Source organism: Rhinolophus ferrumequinum (genome assembly GCF_004115265.2).
Source record: "Rhinolophus ferrumequinum isolate MPI-CBG mRhiFer1 chromosome 5 unlocalized genomic scaffold, mRhiFer1_v1.p scaffold_110_arrow_ctg1, whole genome shotgun sequence".
Taxonomy (NCBI): Eukaryota; Metazoa; Chordata; class Mammalia; order Chiroptera; family Rhinolophidae; genus Rhinolophus; species Rhinolophus ferrumequinum.
In genome coordinates, this window is record NW_022680355.1 from 6,601,442 (window position 1) to 6,621,579 (window position 20,138).

Here is a 20,138-nt window from a genome sequence, read left to right on the forward strand (position 1 = left end):
GTTCTATTTTGGGGAAGGATTTTGATAATGAATTCAACTGAAAGGGTTCTTCTAACTTTCTGTTTCATCTTGTCAGTTTTGGTAAGTTGTATTTTTCAAGGAAGTTTTCCATTTCATCCACGTTGTTAATTTGGTTAGCATAAACTTATTAATAATCTTATCCCTTTAATACCTGTGGGTTCTGTAGTGATAATTCCTTCCATCTGCCTGATATTGGTAATTTGTGTGTTTTAAAAATCAGTTTTAGCTAGAGTTTTATCAACTTTGTTGATGTTTCCAAAGGATTTAACTTTGACTTTAAATTTTCTCTGTTGTTTCTTTTCTATTTCATTTTTTTCTGCTTATTATCTTTACTTTTCCTTTCTTCTACTTATTCTGGGTTTATTTTGCACTTTTATAGGTTCTTTAGGTGGGATCTTAGATCATTAATTTAACACTTTTGTTTTTTTCTAATGTGGTCAGGGAACATATTCTCTATGATTTCAGCCGTATTAAATTCATTGTGTCTCGTTTTGTGTATGTGTTGTATATGGTCTTTCATAGGGAATGTACCATGTTCACCTGAAAAGAATGTGTGTAGTTATTTATATTATAATACTGCTTAGGTTAGCCATGTGTTTATTGATTTTTTTGGGGGGGTTTTGTTTTAGACAAAACTAGAGACAGATTACTGAGACAGAGATGTTAAAATATCTTACTATGTGGATTTTTGTGTATTTATCCCTTTACTTTTGATAGCTTTGCCTCAGTTTGAAGCATTGTTACTAGGTACACATTTACGATTATTATGTCTTCATTATTTGATTCTTATCATTATGAGTCTCTTAAGTTTGGTCTCAAGATTTAATGTAATTATATGATTGGATTTAGGTCTACCATTTTAGTAAGTTTTTCTGTGTCTTTTTCTTTTTAATATATTTGAAAATTAATATTTAAAAAACAGCTGTAATGGTAAAGTTCACATATCACATAGTTCAGCCATATAAAGTGTACAACTCAGTGGTTTTTTAGTATATTCACAGAATTGTGCAACCATAACCATAATCAATTAAGAACATTTTCATCACCTCAAAACTCTGCCCATTAGCAGTTACTACCCATTACCCAACCTCCCCACTCCCTGGAAACCACGAATCTACTTTCCGTCTCTATTCTAGACATTTCATATAAGTGGAGTCATACAATATGTGGTATTTTGTGAGTGGCTTTTTTCTCTTAGCATAATCTTTTTAAGGTTCACTTATGCTGTAGCATGTATTAGAGCTTTATTTCTTTTTATTGTTGGATAACATTCCATTGTCTAGATATGCCATATTTTATTTATTCATTAGTTGATGCACATTAAGGTCGTATTTACATTTTGACTATTATGAATAATGCTGTTAAGAACATTTGTGTACAAAAAAAGAAAAGAGCATTTCTGTATAGATTTTTATGTAGATGTATGTGTTTTTTTTTTTGGGTGTGGAATTTTTGAGCCATGTAATAACTATGTTTAACCATTTGAAGAACTGCCAAAACAACTATATCATTTTACATTTCATCAGCGATATATGAGAGTTCTAATTTCTTTATATCCTTGCCAACAGGATATGTATGTCTATTCTCTTTTCGATTTTAGCCATCCTAGTGGTATCTCCTTATGGTGTTGATTTGTACTTCCTAAATGACTAGTGGTGTTAAACATCTTTTTATGTGCTTGTGTTGGTCATTGATGTTTTCTCTGGAGAAATGTCTGTTTAGATCCTTGGCACAATTTTTAATTGGTTATGTATCTTTATTATTGTGTTGTAGGGCTCTTTATATATTCTGGATATAAGCCCCTTATCAGATATGTGACTTGTAAATATTTCTTCCATTCTGTGGATGGTCTTTTATTTATTTGTTTGTTTGTTTCATTTGCACAAAACACTGTAATAGTTAGACATCATTTACACCCCTCACAGAGTGATAACCCTCCTCCCCCAATCTACTACCCCTCTGACATCTCACACAGCCGTTACATTTCCACTGACTCTATCCCTTATGCTGTACTCCACTTCTTGTGACTATATATATATATATATATATATATATATACACACACACACACACACACACATATAATTACAGTTGACATTCATTATTGTTCAGCTTCAGCTTCAGGTGTACAGTGCAGTGATCAGGCATCTACATCATCCCTGAGGTGGTCTCCCTAACGAGACAAGTGTCCATCGGATACCCTACGAAATCTTTACAACATTATTGATTACATTCCCCAAATTGACTTTCGTATCCCCGTGGCAATCTTGCAGTTACTGACTGTCTTTCTAATCCTCCCACCTCCCCTCCCATCTAGCAGTTTTTCCTCTATGTCTCTGAGACAGTTTCTGATTAGTTCATTCATTTATTCTATTCTTTAGATTCCACATATAAGTGAGATCATACGGTATTTGTCTTTCTCTGTCTGACTTATTTTACTTCCCATAAGTTCTCTAGGTCCATGATTCTGTGAATGGTCTTACTTGACTCATTTGCAGTACCAAACTTTTTAGGTTTGGTCAATTCTAATTTGTTATTTTGTTGCCTCTGCTTTTGGTGTGTCTAAGAAACCATTGTTCAACCCTATGTCGTGAAGATTGACTCCTGTTTGATTCTTAGAATTTTATAGTGTTAACTCTTATGTTTAGCATATGATCCATTTCAAGTTACTTTTATATAATATGAAATTATATAATAATTTTTTTGCATATAGATAAGAATTTTTGATATCATTTTTGTAAAGCTTTTTCTTTTTGCATTGGTTACTTAGCATTCTTCTAGCAATTTCAATATATTTCTTTACCTTTTTAGTCTACTTATATAGTGTACCACTTATAGTTAATACTATACCACTTCTTGTGAAGTATAAAAATCTTGTATCCTTAAGAGATTCTTTTACATCAACTCTGTCTGCTGTCAGTTATGCTATTGTCATATGTATTAGATCTATATGTATTGTAAATCCTAGAAGAACATATTATAATTTTTGCTTTCAATAATAGGTATTTTTAAGAATAAGAACTAAAGGTCTTTTGTATTTACCCAGATATTTACCATTTGTGGTGCTCTTTGCTTCCTGAAGATTTGCATTTTTCATGTAGTACCATTTTCCTTCATATTGAAGACTTTTTTAGACCTTATTGTAGTTCATGTTTGCTGGTGATGAATTCTGTTTGCTCTCTTTTATCTGAAAATATCTATTTCACCTTCATTTTTGAAGGATATATTAGTTGGATGTGGAATTCTGGATTGAGTTTTTTTTTCTTCAAACACTGTAAAGATGTTGTTTTGTTCTCTTTTGGCTTCCATAGTTTACGATGAAAAATTAGCCGTTTATCCAGTCACTGTTCCCCTGTATTGGATGGTCATTTTCTCTTGGCTGCTTCAAGACTTTCCCGTTTGCTTTTTAGCAAGTAGTTTGGCTACGTGGGGTCCACTGAGCTTCCTGAATCCATAAATTTGTCTTTCTTCAAGTTGAAGTTTTCATCTATCATGTCTTCAAAATTTTCTTTCCTGCCAATTTCTCATATTCATAGTCCTCTCCCCTTTCTAGGTCTTTAGTTATTTACATATTAGACTTCTTGATACTGTCCAGTAGGTCCCCGAACCCCTTTTTATTTTTTTCACTATTGCTTTGAGCTGACTGACTCTTTCCTTTGTCATGTCAGCTTGATCCCATTGTTAAACCTATCCAGTGAATTTTTTTACTTTACATATTGTGTTTTTCAGTTTTTAGAATTTTTGTTTAGTTCTTTTTATAGGTTTTATTTTTTTTATTTTATTTTTTTGCTCTTGAGATCTCCTATTTCACTTATTATAGGTACATTTTCATTTACCTCATAGAACTTAGTTATAATAGCTGGTTTTTTTAAATTGGGTTAATTGTGTTTTCCAGGACCCATCAGCACCAAGTCAAGTTGTTGTCCTTCAGTCTAGTTGTGGAGGGCGCAACTCAGCTCCAAGTCCAGTCGCCGTTTTCAGTCTAATTGCAGGGGGTGCAGCCCACCATGGCATGCGGGAATCGAACTGGCATCCTTGCTGTTGAGAGCTCGCGCTGTAACCAACTGAGCCATCCAGCCGCCCACTGGCAACTCAGCTCAAGTTGTTTCAATCTAGTTGTGGAGGGTGCAGCTCTCTGGCCCATGTGGGAATCATTCGAACTGGCAACCTTGTTAAGAGCTTGCGTTGTAACCAACTGAGCTAACTGGCTGCCCTCTAATAGCTATTTATTTTAAAGCCTAATTCCAATGTCCGGGTCATCTTAGGGTTGACCTTCACTGTTTGTGTTTTATCTTGAGCATGATTAACATTTTCCTGTTTCTTCATAGATCAGGTAACTTGGATCGTTTCCTAGACATTGTGAGTGTTATATGTGGGGAGTCTAGATTCCATTATATTCTTTTGAAGAAATTGATATTGTTTTCATCAGCAGTTGATTTGGTTGGATTCAAACTGCCTATTATATATTTTGAGAAGTTGCTTACATTTCATTTTATTTCTTTCCTTAACTGAGCTCTAGCCTGCCCTGTGCATCAATGGTTTAAGGTCAGTGAGAGATTTGGGCACATTTTGTACATAAAATTTGGGAGCATCACCCTGGTTCTCCTCTTCCAGATTCAGACCTCACTTTCTTGGTTGCTCTGAACTTTTATCTTCTGGTTCTTCCGTCTTATTACGGGTGGACTAGCTCATCTTTAGGCTAAAAGCATCCCTTCCAAGTTTTGACTTCTGGTGGAAACCAGAATCTGGCTGCTTATCTGTGTAAGGGTTTGTCTCTTACAAGCATTTCAGTTCGATGCAATTATTATGTTCATCGGCCTTGAGTGATTTCATCAGAGCCTCTTTAGGTTGGCCCATAAGTCCTTTTGACATGACTAATGTAGTCTTTTATAGCTTTATTGTTATCTGATAGAAAAAGGTATTTGGGGTTTCTTTGACCTAGACTAGGAATCATTACTTTTCCTAGGAGTCCTGGCTCCTTTGGGAAATGCTATTTGGAGATCACAGCCTAGGCACTTTGGGCACTCATTTCTAGTGTAGCAGCCATGAGTTTTTCTGAAACACAAGAAAAGATAGGTTAATTTAGATTTATCTTTTGCTTAAATAAAGAAATGATGGTAAATGTTTCATCCTGCAGGTACTTTTTCATGCCACAATTATATCTTTTATGTGAGGAAGAACAAATTTAAAACTTGAATTTATCCTTCTTCTTATTAACGTAATACTATTTTCAGTTATTATCTTGTTGCTTTTTATAATATAATGGTGATCATAGTCTAGGTAAACCAGTATAGCTGAATACGTTGTTACATAGCCACAGCCTCCTAAAGGTCAGTATTTTGGGTGAGCTTGACTTAGTGAAGTATATAATTTGGCAAAAAAATCCAATGTAAAGTAGAAAAATATTTAGAAATGGTTGTCTACAGTATAAAGATGGAAAATAGTTGCATGCTTTCTTACTATATTACATGATATAGAAAAGAAAGAACCACCTTGTATAACTTTACTTCTTTGGGCCATTCCAATTAAAGGGTGTTTTTTATTGGTAAAATGTGGTGAGATCTTTAATATGATTTTATATTTTTTGTCTCCTTATACTCTGTGTACCATTTTACAGGATTTACTTGTGCCTTTTAACACTACCTCTCACTTACTAAAATAAGAATGAATCTGTGGAATTCTAACAGTAACCTGTACAGCTTCAGCCTGCCCCATGAAACTTTTCAGCTTGAATCGGTTACTGTAGGATCTGGAGTCTTTGTTGTCCAGGGTCCCTCATACCAGATCCTTTCTCCCTAAGCTGTTAGGGTACAGTCTTCTAATTATAATGTAACCTTTTTCTGTAATCATTTTTTTCTCTCACGTTTTCTAGTATCTATTTTTATCTTTAGTGGGAAGACACAGTTATACTTAATGAGTATTTTACTTAGCATATAGTAATGTATCTCTATAAAAATTTGAATTATAAAACAAATGAAGTATTTTTCGGAATAAAGAAATCAATTTACTCATCTTCCCATTCTTATCACAATCCTGTTATATTTTGTGTTAGTTTTCTTTTATGCATTTGTTAATTCAGTTAAAATCTTTATGAATATAGCATTAATTCCTCATTGTTATGCAGTTAGACTTTTGACAAAATTTTTATAAAGAGCCGTATGAAATTTTTTTTTTTAAATTGGGGAAGGGGAACAGGACTTTATTGGGGAACAGTGTGTACTTCCAGGACTTTTTTCCAAGTCAAGTTGTCCTTTCAGTCTTAGTTGTGTGGAGGGTGCCGTTTAGCTTCAAGTTGTTGTTCTTTCAGTCTTAGTTGTGGAGGGCGCAGCTCAGCTCCAGGTGCAGTTGCTGTAGCTAGTTGCAGGGGGCGCAGCCCACCATCCCTTGCCGGACTCGAGGAATCGAACTGGCAACCTTGTGGTTGAGAGGATGTGCTCCAACCAATTGAGCCATCTGAGAGCTGAGCGGTCAGCTCAAGGTACCTTGTTCAATCTTAGTTGCAGGGGGCTGAGCCCACCGTCCCTTGCGAGACTCAAGGAGTTGAACCGGCAACGTTGTGGTTGAGAGCCCACTGGCCCATGTGGGAATCGAACTGGCAGCCTTTGGAATTAGGAGCATGGAGCTCTAACCGCCTGAGCCACCGGGCCGGTCCCCCGTATGAAATATTTTTGTACACATTCTTGTCATGTCTTGAAATTATAGTATATAAATGATACAAAAATGACACAGTACTTAAGAAATGCAATTTCCATCATATTATTTCCCTTGGCTCTCTAGAAGTGAAGTAACAGAATTAGTATTTTTCTTGAATCATATTGCTCAGTTACTCTCCAAAAGAATTTGATTTGGTGCCATCAGCAGTATATGAAAATAAATGTTCTAAGCATTAGGTATTACCTTTTAAGAAAAGCTTTACTAATTTAGTGGGCAAAAATGCCTATGATTTTTTTGTGATTTTTGTATTCATATTTCTGTGGATATAGGCGAGGCTAAATGTTTTCTCATATATTTGTTGCATCTACTTTAATTAACAATATTAAAAGTTTTTGAATTGTCTATTCTAATGTTTTTCTTTTATAGAAGTTTTTAATTCCTTAGATTTGATTACTAATTAATTTTAATTTTAGTTCTTATATTGAAATTGTTTTTCAAACATTTTGAATTTATATTAGTGATCAGTAACTTTTAAGGGTCTCTGAATTTTCTTTTCCCCAATTGCTCAACAATTGCTCTTACACTTAATCATGCCAAACAGTAATTTATCACTGGTTGTAGTCTTTATATTAGATTTAGTTATACGTCTACAAGCAACTCTTTCTTTCCCACAAGGTAAATCATGCAGCTAATAGTGTTTCCATCTGTGAGTGAAGGATAACTTAGAACCAAATTATTGCCTGCCTTTTTGCAAGTGTGCTCGTATTTTTTTGCTCCTTCCATCCATCCATCATATATATTTTGAGTTACCATGTCTGGAGACTGTGAAAGATACTAGGGCTACAGCCACGAAATAGAGTTTATAACCTAGCAGAGGAGATAAACATAATTGCATAAATAATTAATTGTGTTTGAAATATATGACAAGAAGGAAAGTATACGTAATTATAATATGACACCTAACCTAATGTATGGATTTAGGGAAACCTCTGAGGAAGTGTTTTAAGCAAGGACCTGAGGGATGAATAGAAGTTATTCAGTTGTGGAAGAGGGTTGGGGTGATGGACAGTATTTCAGATGGAGTAAAAAGAACACATTAAAAGGCTGTGAGGCAGGAATGAGCTTTGGAGTATTTACAGAACTGAAAGAAGAAAAGGCACTATTGCTCAGAGAGTGAAAATGTTGAAAAGAGAGAAAGTTGTGGGTTGATCATGTAGGGAAACCATTGAAGGGTTTTAGTGGGGAAATGATGTATTTGGACTTGCATTTTTGAAGTGGGGATCAGGTAAGAGTGAATATGGGGAGACTATTTAGTTGAAGGTCACTGAAGTGGTCCTACTCAAAGCTGATGTTGGCTTGCTGTTGGCTAGTACTAGTGTAAATGGAGAGAGGTAGTCAAATCTCTCCAGTGCTGTATTTAGGAGGAAGAATGGCCAAAACGTGGTGATTGATTAAATATGAGGTTAGGAATTAGGGTGAAGCTGTCAAAAGATGATGTCTAGGTGTGGGCAATAATATGTGGTGAAGAGTATCGTTACGAAGATAGGGAAAACTGCAGGAAGAGTGAAGTGTTGTCATAAGTTTTGGACAGAGCTGAAAGTGCCAGTGTGCAATAGGAATGGATCCTATTATGGATCCAAGGACAGATCTGAATAGGAGGTAAAATTTGGGAGTCACTGGCATATCCTAGTAATTTATTTAGTAATAGATATATGGAAAATGAATGAGATTGCTTAGTGTTTAACATGAAATAAAAAGGCATCTTAAGCCAAAGCGCCCTGAGGGACTACCGCATTTAAAAGTTGGATAAAGTGGGCAGAAAGGTGCTGCCAAAGAGGTAAGAGGAAAATCAGGAGAGTGAAATACTGGATGACAAGAAATATGGCTTATGTTTTTGTATTTATTTACTACTTTATCTTAATTTCCTGCTCTTGTTTTCCTTTGTAATTTATTCATACTAGTATATTGTGTGCTGCAAAAGCTCTTTGGGGAGCATGGTAGGGTACAAATAATAAATACTCAAGTGGGACCTCCAGGAACATATTCCTCATAGTAAGACAGTGCCATTGAAACTTACTGTTTATTATTTTTATAATTGTAATCTGTCATTTTGACAAAAGTGAAAAGAAATGTTAGTACTGGCTCTATGTTTATTTCTGGTTTTAAATTGGGGAGTGGTAGGGACCAGGATCCGTAATTATTTCTGAGTAACATTGCTTGTGACTGATAAGAGTAACTAGAATAATTAGAGCAGTTCCTTCCTTCCAGAAGGCAGGTCAGCACATGTCAGATCATGCCTTCCCACTTAAATCAAAATTCTGAATTTTTGAATTTGGCTCTTTTAGGACAAACCAAACCTAATTGACTAGAATAATCCTAGCTGATCCTAGGTAGAAAGTAAAGGGATGGAGGCAAATGGTAAAATCCGTGTCCTAGTCCTATGTTTAGAGAATCTTTTTGTTTTTATTCATGTAGTGCTAAAAAAATCATGGCAGGAATTTAAAAGTTAAGCAGAATTTACTCTTTAAAAGTTATCTGGTGCTCAGAGGAAGATCCTGTGTCAAGACTTATTTTGTGAGGAATGTTCTGAAATGTTATTCTTGGTGGCAACTAGTACAAATGGCGTTCCCATATTTTTAATAGTTTTGAAGTTACAGGGAAGATGTTTTGCTTTCGTAATCTGAAAAATCTCTTTGTTTCCTTTTTTTTTTTTTAATAGAGATGTGAACTGTGTCCTCATAAGGATGGAGCTTTAAAAAGAACAGATAATGGGGGTAAGTGCAGAGATTCTTGAAAAAAATTTTATTGAAAGCTGGAGTGGGGAAGTATTTTAAGATACTTGTTGGTTCATATTATATCAAATTAAATAGTGTTTATCACCCAAATATTTTTTACCAGCAATGGATATAATTTATGAATACTTTTGTTATTGAAACACAGTTTTACTACTTTGTGGACAAAATTAAGTATTGTTTTTTCTTAATGTAGAATGATCCACATACTTTAAATTAAAATCTTGATTTGTTTTTGGATACAGTTTCTTATATTAGAAATTATTTTTGAAAACATAAGCCACTTTTCTATTTTTTTGTTAGAGTTAGAATCTGTTGTTTTAGACTCTTTTTTTTCTCTTTTGTGTATTGGTGAACAGATGATGTTTCTAGTGCATGTTCATTTTAACACCCTTGAGGATCTTTTTGCTTAATAAAAAGATGCTGACTTCTGTCTAAGTTTTGGTATGCTTTCCTGAGGACCTTTATGTATTTTAATTTCATTTTCATCTCAATTTTTAGTTGGGATTTCATCTCAATTTTTAGTTGAAACAGACTCAGAGAAGTCTGTTTCTTTATAGTCAGTGCCATTTTTAAATATGTAGACATAAATTTGTTAAACCATAGCATACTGTGAAAATCAAGTTTTACTGGTGAAGAAACTCAAAAAAGTAGTGGTATAACTACTGTTAGTATATGCTTCCATTTTGGGCAGCCAGTTCTGAAGTATTTTTGGCATGGTGTACAGTAATGGCATGAGTAGAGAAAAGGAAAAAATACAATGTTTTTGGCTATATTAAATTAATATATATTAATTTAATGTTTAGATTACGTTGTACAGTCACATTGTCTAAATTGTAAAAAAAATATTAACCCTCCTTACCACCATCTGCCTAGTTTCTCAACAACTTTCTTGCCAACAACATAATTTCTTTTATTACCTGTTTGCATATCCTTCTAGTTTTGTTGCATATGCAAATACATATGAATAGACAAATATTTTCTCTAATTTTTATACAAATGGATGAATACATATTCTTGCATCTTAATTTTTTTTACAGAACAATTTATCTTTATTATCAGTATAGAGCTTTCTTTTTTACCATGTTATGTAATCAGTCACCTGTTGATGGACTTTTCTAATCTTCTGCTTTTATGACTAAATGCTTGTATATGTTATTTTGCTTGTATGCAAGTACATCTGTAGGATTATTAATTCCCAGAAGTGAAACTGGTGGGTCAGAAGGATTTTGCAGTTAATTTTGGTAGATACTCCCAAATTATTCTCCCTAGTGGTTGTACCAATTTATGTTCCTAGCAACAATGAACTAAAAAGCTATTCTCCATACCATTGGTAATCCAGTAGGTGGAAATTGGTATTGCTGAGCAGTTATTTTGTATTTGTCTTATTATGAGTGAAGCTGAGCATGTTTTCCTGTTTTTAAGAGCAATTTGTATTTTCTCTTCTGTGGTCTGTTCGTATGCTTTGTTTGGTCTGTTTGGTTGGTCTTTTTTTAATTGGAGTTTTCATAGGAGTCCATCACATATTAGTAGGCTTTTGTTGGTATCAGTTGAACTAGTTTATTTCCCAGTTGTTAGTCTTTGCTTATGGAGCTTTTTACCATGCAAAAGTCTTTGGTTATTTTTTAGTTGAATTTACTAATTTTGTCTTTTGTAACCATTGCTTAGCAAGGTTTTCCCTACTCCAAGGTTATAAAGGAATTTTTTCAGTTTCGTCTAGTATTTTTTTTTTTTTTTATAGTTTAATCTTTGATATATTTGGAATGTATCGAAGTAATACAATGTGAGGTATGGATCCAATCTTATTTTTTCCTAGATGCTGAAATGCTACCATTTGTCCATTTATCATTTATTGAATAGTTCATCTTTTCCTCACTGATTGGAAATACCATCTATGTTATAGTCTAAATTTGATGTGTATTTAAAAAATTCTGACTAAATTGTATTCTAAAATTGATTTGTAAGTTATTTTGGGAACCTGGAATGCATTTTCCTAAAGAAATGCTAATTATATTTCTAAACTAGTTAACAGAGCCCCACGATGTTCCTGATATACAATATTGGTAATACTAATTTTTAACATTTAATACCTATCTATCATGCTGGAAAATATGCTCCAAGTTTTAGTTTAGGTATTCTTTACCTGGCAATCAGAATTAGGATTTTCTCAACTCAACTTTTAATTTTCTTCAATTTCAACGTCTCTACAGTTCTCAGTTATTAAAAGTAAGTGTTTTAACATAGGTTGGTGTGTGAAAAGTAGGGTATTATAGGCAAAGGGAGAAGCAAGTGACAAAGACACAGGTATATCAGAATTGCAAATGATCGGGAGCTGGACTGGAAGGTTTGAATGGAAGGCTTTCTGAGAGGTGAAGCTAATGATATAGACAAGATTTTCTTGCCTTCCCCTCTCTCCTGCCCATCTCTTTGCTTTCATAGCCCCTGGCCTGTCCCTGTCCTCCCTTTTTTCTCATACTAAAGATTTCGTCCTATTAATTGTGGGGAGCTACTGTAGTTGAGGAATAATATGAGGTTTCTATTTTAGAAAGATCATTCTGACAGCACTGGGTATGAGTCCAGACCAACTGTTAAAAAAAAAAAAGTAGAGTTGAATCATAAGTGCATTTAGTACACTTTTGAAAATCAGCTATATGGCTGGGAGAGTGGGGGGAGATACAGAAAAAAAAATAATTGGAATTATAGAGGTAATTTAGTTTGCCATTTTACTCATTGAGCATATGCTCTAGACAAACCTATATGGAAATTCCTTGTGAACTTCCATAGTTGACAGACATGTAAAATATATTACTGAGGGGGCCAGGCAAAAGGTAGTGTGATGGCTGACTTACACTCTTGAAGAAGAAATTTTAAAATGAATTGAGGGCCATTGATACTATTTTTCTGACAAATCAGAAAAATTAGAAGAACTTATAAAATCCAATAGGGTTTTACATTCAAAATGATGTACAGCATAATACACTTTTTTTATTGGAATTTTAAGGAATTTTTCAAGGATTGTTTTGATTATACTTATTTTTTGCTCTATGTTCTGATGTTAGAATTTAAAATCCACAAAGATAAGACTGCTTTATTTCAGTAAGTCCAGGGGAGAGATGATGAGGGACAGGTTGAAAACAGAAGAAGTAGGAGGGATAAAAATGAGGGAATACACATCAGAGATATTAGTGTGGTAAAATTTTACAGGTATGATTTTAGAAAACACTTTTATTATGGAAAAATTTCAACCATACATAAAAGTAGAGAGAATCCCCAGATACCTAGCTTTAATAGTGATCAAGTTATGGCTGGTCGTTTTTTTTTTTTTTAATCTATATCCTTCCCTACCCCATTCTTTTGATTATTTTGAATTCTGTGAGCATCTCTAACATAAATGGATATTTAAAAACTATACAATATATGATCATACCTAAAAAAATTGCAGTTGCTTGATATATCTCTTACTCTTTGTAATCTCCCCTTCTTTTTTTTTCTTGTCAATTTGCTTATGGAAAAATCTGGATCATTTGCCATGTATAGTTTCCCACAGTAGATTTTGTTGATTGCCCCTTAGATGTGTGTGTGTCTGTCTGTGTTTTAACATGTTAACTTGGTTCCATGTGTGTTCTGTCCAGTAGTTCTGTCCAAGTAGAGGCTTGATCATATTCAGTGTATTGTGGGGCAGGCAAGAATACTTCATAGACAGTGTTGTGTACTTCCTTCAGGAGGCATATGATTTTTTTTTTTTGTAATATTAGCAGCTGTTGATTAGTACTTAGATCCATTATTTTATTAAATAGAGGTTTAATAAAGTGATAATTCTATCATTATGTATTAGCAGGATTACTTCTATAAAGAGAACCTTTTCTTTATCAACTATTTTGTTACCCTGAAGTGCAGTTTATGAAGGAAGGATAGGATAAGTATTTTTTCTCTTAAAATTGAGGTAAAATTCACATAGCATAAAATTACTGTTGGTGCAAAAGTAATTGCGGTTTAAAAAGTTAAAAATAATTGCAAAAACCACAATTACTTTTGCACCAACCTAATAACCATCTTTAGGTACAGGTGGTCCCTGATTTATAACATTTGAATTAATTAAGCTGTGAAAGCTATCTGCATTCAGTAGAAACAGTACTTTGAATTTTGATCTTTGCCCTGGGGTAGAGATGTCTGGTCTGATGCTCGCATGATGCTGCAGCTTCCAGTCAGCTACTTGGTCAGGAGGGTGAATAACCGATACTCTACAGTGTATTCATTGTGTTCCATGATTTTGCCCAACTGTAAGCTAATGTAAGTGTTCTGAGCATGTTTAAGGTAGGCCAGGCTCAGCTATGATGTTTGTTAGGTTAGATGTATTAAATGCATTTTTGACCTAGATGTTTCCAATTTGTGATGGGTTTACAGGGATGTAATCCCATTGGAAGTCTAAGAGCATTTGTATACAGTTCAGTGGCATTTACTACTTTCACAATGCATTTACTACTTTCAAAATAGCTACTGTCAGTTTCCAGAATGTTTTTTATCACCTGAATAGAAAGCACCCTTAATTAGAAACTCCACATTCCATCCTTCTTCCTCCAGCCCCTGGCAACCACCAACATGCTTTTGTCTCTATGGATTTACCTGTTCTGGATATTTTACATAATTATAATCACATAGCATATGATCTTCTTTCTAGCATAATGTTTTTCAGTTTCATCAGTGTTGCAGCCTATGTTAGTACTTCATTTCTCTTTATGGCTGAATAATATTCCCTTGTGTTGGTATGTATACCACATTTTGTTTATCCTTTCATTTGGTGAAGGACATTTGGATTGTTTCAATCTTTTGGCTATTGTGAATAATGCTGCTGTGAACATTGGTGTACAAAGTATATGTTTTAGCCCCATTTTTTTGGGGGGTGAGGTAGTATATATGAGGAATGGCATTGAGGAACCACCACACTGTTTTCCACAATGGCTTTACCATTTTTACATTCCTACAAGCAGTGTATGAATATGAGGGATCCAATTTCTTCTCATGCTTACCAACACTTAGTGTTCTGTGAATTTTTTGATTTACAGTCATCCTAGTGGGTGTGAAATGGTACCTCATTGTGGTTTGGATTTGTATTTCCCTAATGATGAATGATCTTGAGCAGTTTTTCATGTGTTTGTTGGCCATTTGTAAATCTTCTTTGGAGAAATGTCTGTTCATGTGCTTTGTCCATTTTGTAATTTGGTTGTTTCTCTTTTTGTTTTCGAGCTGTAAGATGTAAGAGTTCTTTACATCCTCTGGATACTGGACACTTACCAGATAAATGATTTGCAAATATTTTCTCCCACTGTAGGTTTTATTTCATTTTCTTGATAATGTCCTTTGAGTCACAGTAGTTTTTAATTTGAGGAGGTCCAATTTACCTAATATTTATTTTGTTGCTCATGCTTTCGGTGTCATATCTAAGAATCCATTGCTATCCAAGGTCATAAAGATTTACACCTATGTTTCCTTCTAAGAGTTTTACTTTTTTAGCTCTTTTTAGGTTGTCGATCATTTTGAGATCAATTTTTGTATGTGGTGAGAGTTAGGGATCCAACTTCATTTTTTTGCATATGATATCCATATGTCCCAACACCATTTGTTGAAGAGAACATTCTTTCCCCATCGCATGGTATTGGTACCCTTGTTGCAAATCAGTTGGTCATAGATACTTGGTTTATTTCTGGACTCTATTCCATTGGTCTTTATGTCTGTTCTTATGCAGTGCACACTTTACCTTAATTACATCTGCATTTCAAGTTTTGAAATTGGGAAATGTGAGTGTTCCAATTTTCTTCTTTTTTGAAAAAAAGAGAAGTAAGCCTTTATTTTCCTTGTTTCACAAATAAAGTTGACTGTGCTGGTTGTTTTTATTCATCTTTTTCCATATTGCTTTGGTTATTCGGGTTTTATTGCAAAAAATAGAATTTGCGGATTGCAGAAAAAGCAAGTGAAATTTTGATAAGGGGCTTCATTGAATCTGTAGATTGCTTTGGGTAGTATTGCTGTCTTAACAATATTAAGTATTCGATTGTATGAACATGGGATATTTTTCCATTTATTTGTGTTTTTAATTTCTTTCAGCACTGTTTTAAAGTTTTCAGTGTACAAGTCTTTCACTTCCTTGGTTAAATTTCTCCTGGGTATTTTATTCTTTTGAGCGCAAATGGGTTGTTTTTGTAATTTTCTGTTTGAATTGTTTATTGCTAATGTATAGAAATAACAACTGATTTGTGTGTGTTGATCATGTACCTTGCAACTTTGCTGAATTCATTTGTTCTAATAATTTCCTGTATGTTCTGTAGGGTTTTTAATATATAAGATTATGTCAACTGTGAATAGTGATAGTTTTACTTAATCCTTTCCAACTTGAATGCCTCTTTGCTCTAGTAGCTACTCCAGCCCAGCGTTGTATAGACGTGGCAGTAGCGCACATCCTCGTCACCCTCCTGATGTTAAAGGGGAAACTTGCAGTCTTTTATCGAGTTAGATGTTGCTGCTGGGTTTTTTATAAATTCCCTTTATCTTGTTAAGGAAGTTCCCTTTTTTCCTACTTTGTTGAATGTTTTTTATCATGAAAAGGTGTTGAATTTTGTCCAATGCTCTTTCCGTATTGAGATTGTCATGTGATTTTGTCCTTTGTTCTATTAATGTAGTAATATTACATTGATTGATTTTTCTTATGTTGAAGCCCCTTTCATTCCTGGCATAAATCCCCTTTGATCGTAGTGTAAAATCCTTTTAATAGGCCTCTGTATTGGTTTAATAATTGTAGTAGGTTGAACGATGTCCCCCAAAAGGTTTGTCCATTCAGAACCTTACAATATGACCATATTTGGAATAAGGGTCTATGCAGATATAATTAAGGTAAAGATCTCAAATGAGATCATCCTGGCCTAGTGTGGACACTAAATCCAGTGACAGATGTCTTTGTAAAAGACGGGGAGGTGGCCATGTGAAGACTCGTGTGAAGACTGAGATGGAGATTGGAGTCATGTATCTGTAAACCAAGAAAATGCCAAGGCTTGCCAGAGCCACCAGAAGTTAGGAGAGAAGTGTGTTGATTTTGGACTTCTGGCCTGCAGAACTGTCAGTGAATCAATTTGCTTTCTTAAGCTCCCAAATTTGTTGTAATTTTTATGGCTGCTGTAGGACACTAACACACTAGTATTTTGTTGAGGATTTTTATATTTATATTCATAAGGGATATTAGTGTATAATTTTGTTTTATGTTTTGTCTGGCTTGACGGAATTTGATGTGAAGCTGACCTCACAGAATGATTTAGGAACTGTTCTTCAGTTTTTTGGAAGAGTTTGAGAAGGGTTTGTGTTAATGTGTCATTAATATTTGGTACAATATATTAGGTTGGTGCAAAAGTAATTGTGGTTTAAAAGGTTAAAAAATTACCAAAACCGCAATCACTTTTGCACCAACCTAATACTTGTGAAGGAAGGCATCTGGTCAAAGGATTTTCTTTATTCGGAGATTTTTTTTGGGGGGAGATTTTTTTTTACTGATTGATTCAATATCTTGTTGTAAATCTGTTCAGATTTTTTCTCAAGTCACTTTTGTTAGTTTGTGTATTTCTAGGAATTTGCCCATTTCATATAAGTTATCTAATTTGTTAGCATACAGTTGTTCATAGTATTGTCTCATAATTCTTTTTCTTTTTGTAAGGTCCAGGGCTAATGTCCCCACTTTCATTTCTGATTTTAGTAATTTGAGGTTTTTTTCCCCTTAGTCAATTTAAAAGTTTTGTCGATATTTTCAAAGAACTTTTCGTTTTGATTATCCCCATTTTTCTATTCTCTATTTAATTACCACTGTAATCTTTAATCTTTCCTTCCCTCTTTGGGCTTTGGGTTTAGTTTGCTCTTTTTCTAGCTCTTTAAGGGAGGTATATAGTTATTGATTTGAGATCTTTTTTTTAAACAGCTTTCTTGGGATATAGTTTATATACCATATATTTTACTCAGTTAAAGTGTACAATATATAGTTTTCCATATTTACAAATATATGCTACCACCACTATCAATTTTAGAACATTTTTATCACTTCAGAAAGAAACCCTGTATTTTTAAGCTTTCACTTATCAATCTATCCTACCTCACCCCATCCATCCAAGAATCTTTTCTTCTTTTTCAACATAGGTGTTTACAGATATGAATTTACCTCTGAGTGCTCCTTTCTGTATCTCATGAGATTTGGTATGTTGTGTGTTTGTTTTTTTTCCAATTATCTTAAAGTATTTTCCAGTTTCCATGTGGTTTCTTCTTTGACTCTGGTTATGTAAGAATGTGTCGTTTAATTTCCATATATTTGTGCATTTTCCAGTTTTTCTTCTGTCGTTGATTTCTAGTTTCATTCTTTTGTGATTGGATAAGATCTGATTTCAGATCTTTTAAAATTTATTGACCTATATTTTGTGGCCTAATCCTATGATGTATTTTGGAGAATGTGTATTTGAGAAGAATGTATATTTTGCTGTTTTTAGTACTGTTTAGATATCTTGTTAGGTCTAGATGGTTTGTGTGTTATTCAATTCCTCTATTTCTTTACTGATTTTCTAAGTTCTATCCATTATTGAAATTTGGGTATTGAAGTTTAAACTATTACTGAAGAATTGTCTATTTCTCCCTTCAGTTCTGTTTATGTATTTTGGAGCTCTGATGTTTGGTGCCTAGATCTTTATATCTCCTTAATGTTTTGACCTGTTTTTTGACACACAATGTTCTTCTTTGTCCCTTATAACAGATTTTGATTCTTATTTCATTTTTCATATATTTTTTTTAGTAGTTATCCTGGGGATAGCAATTAACATCTAAAACTTATAATACCCTGAGAAAGACCCAAGTTAGGGAAACAAAGACAAGTTCCTTTGACTCAATCTTTCAGGTTTTCTCTCTCTCCCCTCCCCCTAGTTGTCAAAACTTAAAAACACAGTTCTTTGAAAACAAGCTCTGCTGTATGTCCCCTTTCTGGAACCAGGGACCAGAGTTCCACACTAAGAACAGTGGATGCTGTCTTTAAAGCCATTGTCAAACTGAGGAGGGGTGGGACGAGGGCAAGTAAAAATGACGCAAAACTCTTGCTGTTTTTAAGTTGCTTCCTTTTTTATTGAGTGCTCACTGGGTTGTGTAAACTTCTGACTTTTCCAGAGTTCTGACAAAAGTAGATTCTGATATTTTTCTGCTCCATTTCCCAGTGTTTCTATGACAGTACAGGTCCTTGGAGCTGCCATTACTCTAAATGCTTCATTCTTAATCTTTATTTACCAGTTTTCAAATAGTAGTATATTATTGCGGTTGCCAGTAACAAATAGATTCTGGACAACTTAAGCAAAAAGAATATATGAAAGGCTATGACATAACTCACAGACTTAAAAGGAAAATTGAATAGCGAGAACTTTGGAGTGACTAGACCCAGAAACTAAGAGTGTCTTTTCAAGTGGTGTTCTAGTGAGAAGAGGGACTGTATACTGAACATACTTAAATCATAGATATCTACAATAGTGTTGTATTAACAATGCATGTGGACTGAGATGAGCTAGAGGAGTTGCTCAGATTCTGTGTGGACAGCTGAATATAGATGGTCTTAACCTGAGTTAGAGAATGTTGGGTGGAGAGTTGTTTAGTAGGAGTATAAAGAATATTGAGATGCACTTTTCATGTGTTGAGTTTAAGATCATGGTGAGACAGCTGAATTATGTGTATGTCAGGAAATTGGGTATAATGCCAGCTTTTGGCTCTTACCATTCCTGCCTTTTTGTCATGTAGTTTCCTTCTGGGAACCTACCACATTCTTGATATCTATATACACAGTTATTTTCTGCATATGTAAACATTTGTTTACACAAATGTAGGATATAGTGTTTTATGAATTGCTTCTTCATTTAATAATACATCTTGGAGATCATTCCATAGAAGTAATAAAGAACTCTCTCTTTTGCTTATATACACCTGCATATTTAATTGTATAAATGAACCATAATTTAACCAGTCTTTTATTGATAGACATTTAGTTATTAGTCTTTTTTTAAAAATAGTGAATAACTTTGTACAATGTAATCATAGATATGTGGGTGATTAGCTATTGGCCACAATTCCTAGAAGTGGATTTGCTGGGCTTTAGGGTGTGTGCACCTGTAATTTCAGTGGATTTTCACTGTAAATTCTGAAATCTGTAATTTCAGCCAAATTTCTCTCTATTGAGATTGTACTAATTCACACTTTATTCACAGTACATGAGAAGAGCCTGTTTTCATCAGACTTTCCTCAGCATAGTTGCATGACCACCTGAGTGGATTTCAGTTTTAGATCATCAGTCAAACTCACAACTCACAATTGGCTTTTCCAATACCAAATATACTTACAAAGGAAGGCATACTCAGTTGCAGTATTACAGAGGCCTCTAAATTTGAGTCAGGGTTGATGTACCAGCATTTTTGTTGTAAGGTTGACAAGCATGGGCACGGGAAGGAAGCTGTCAGGTTTGGGGACTATCAGGTTACTGGTCAAATAGCCTCTGTATTTGTAACTGACTAGCTCTTCTATTTTAATGTAGTTGTAGACCATAAATTATAAGTCATGCAGTGTACACTCCTAACAACCATGTACAGCAGGCTAAAGAGCATTCTTGGATAAGTTATTAGT

At 34.2% G+C, this 20,138-nt stretch overlaps 1 protein-coding gene across 18 annotated transcripts in view; it reads left to right on the forward strand.

The window, feature by feature from the left end:
- The window catches only part of MLLT10 (MLLT10 histone lysine methyltransferase DOT1L cofactor), a 191,690-nt gene that overhangs the window by 38,058 nt on the left and 133,494 nt on the right, over nucleotides 1-20,138 (forward strand). For 17 of the 18 annotated variants that reach the window (XM_033100635.1, XM_033100632.1, XM_033100631.1 and 14 more), the window contains one exon: nucleotides 9,395-9,449. The exons of the other annotated variant lie outside the window; for it this stretch is intronic. In XM_033100635.1, the coding sequence (XP_032956526.1) occupies nucleotides 9,395-9,449 (55 nt within the window). The remainder of the gene's footprint in view (nucleotides 1-9,394; nucleotides 9,450-20,138) is intronic. 18 annotated transcript variants of the gene reach the window in all.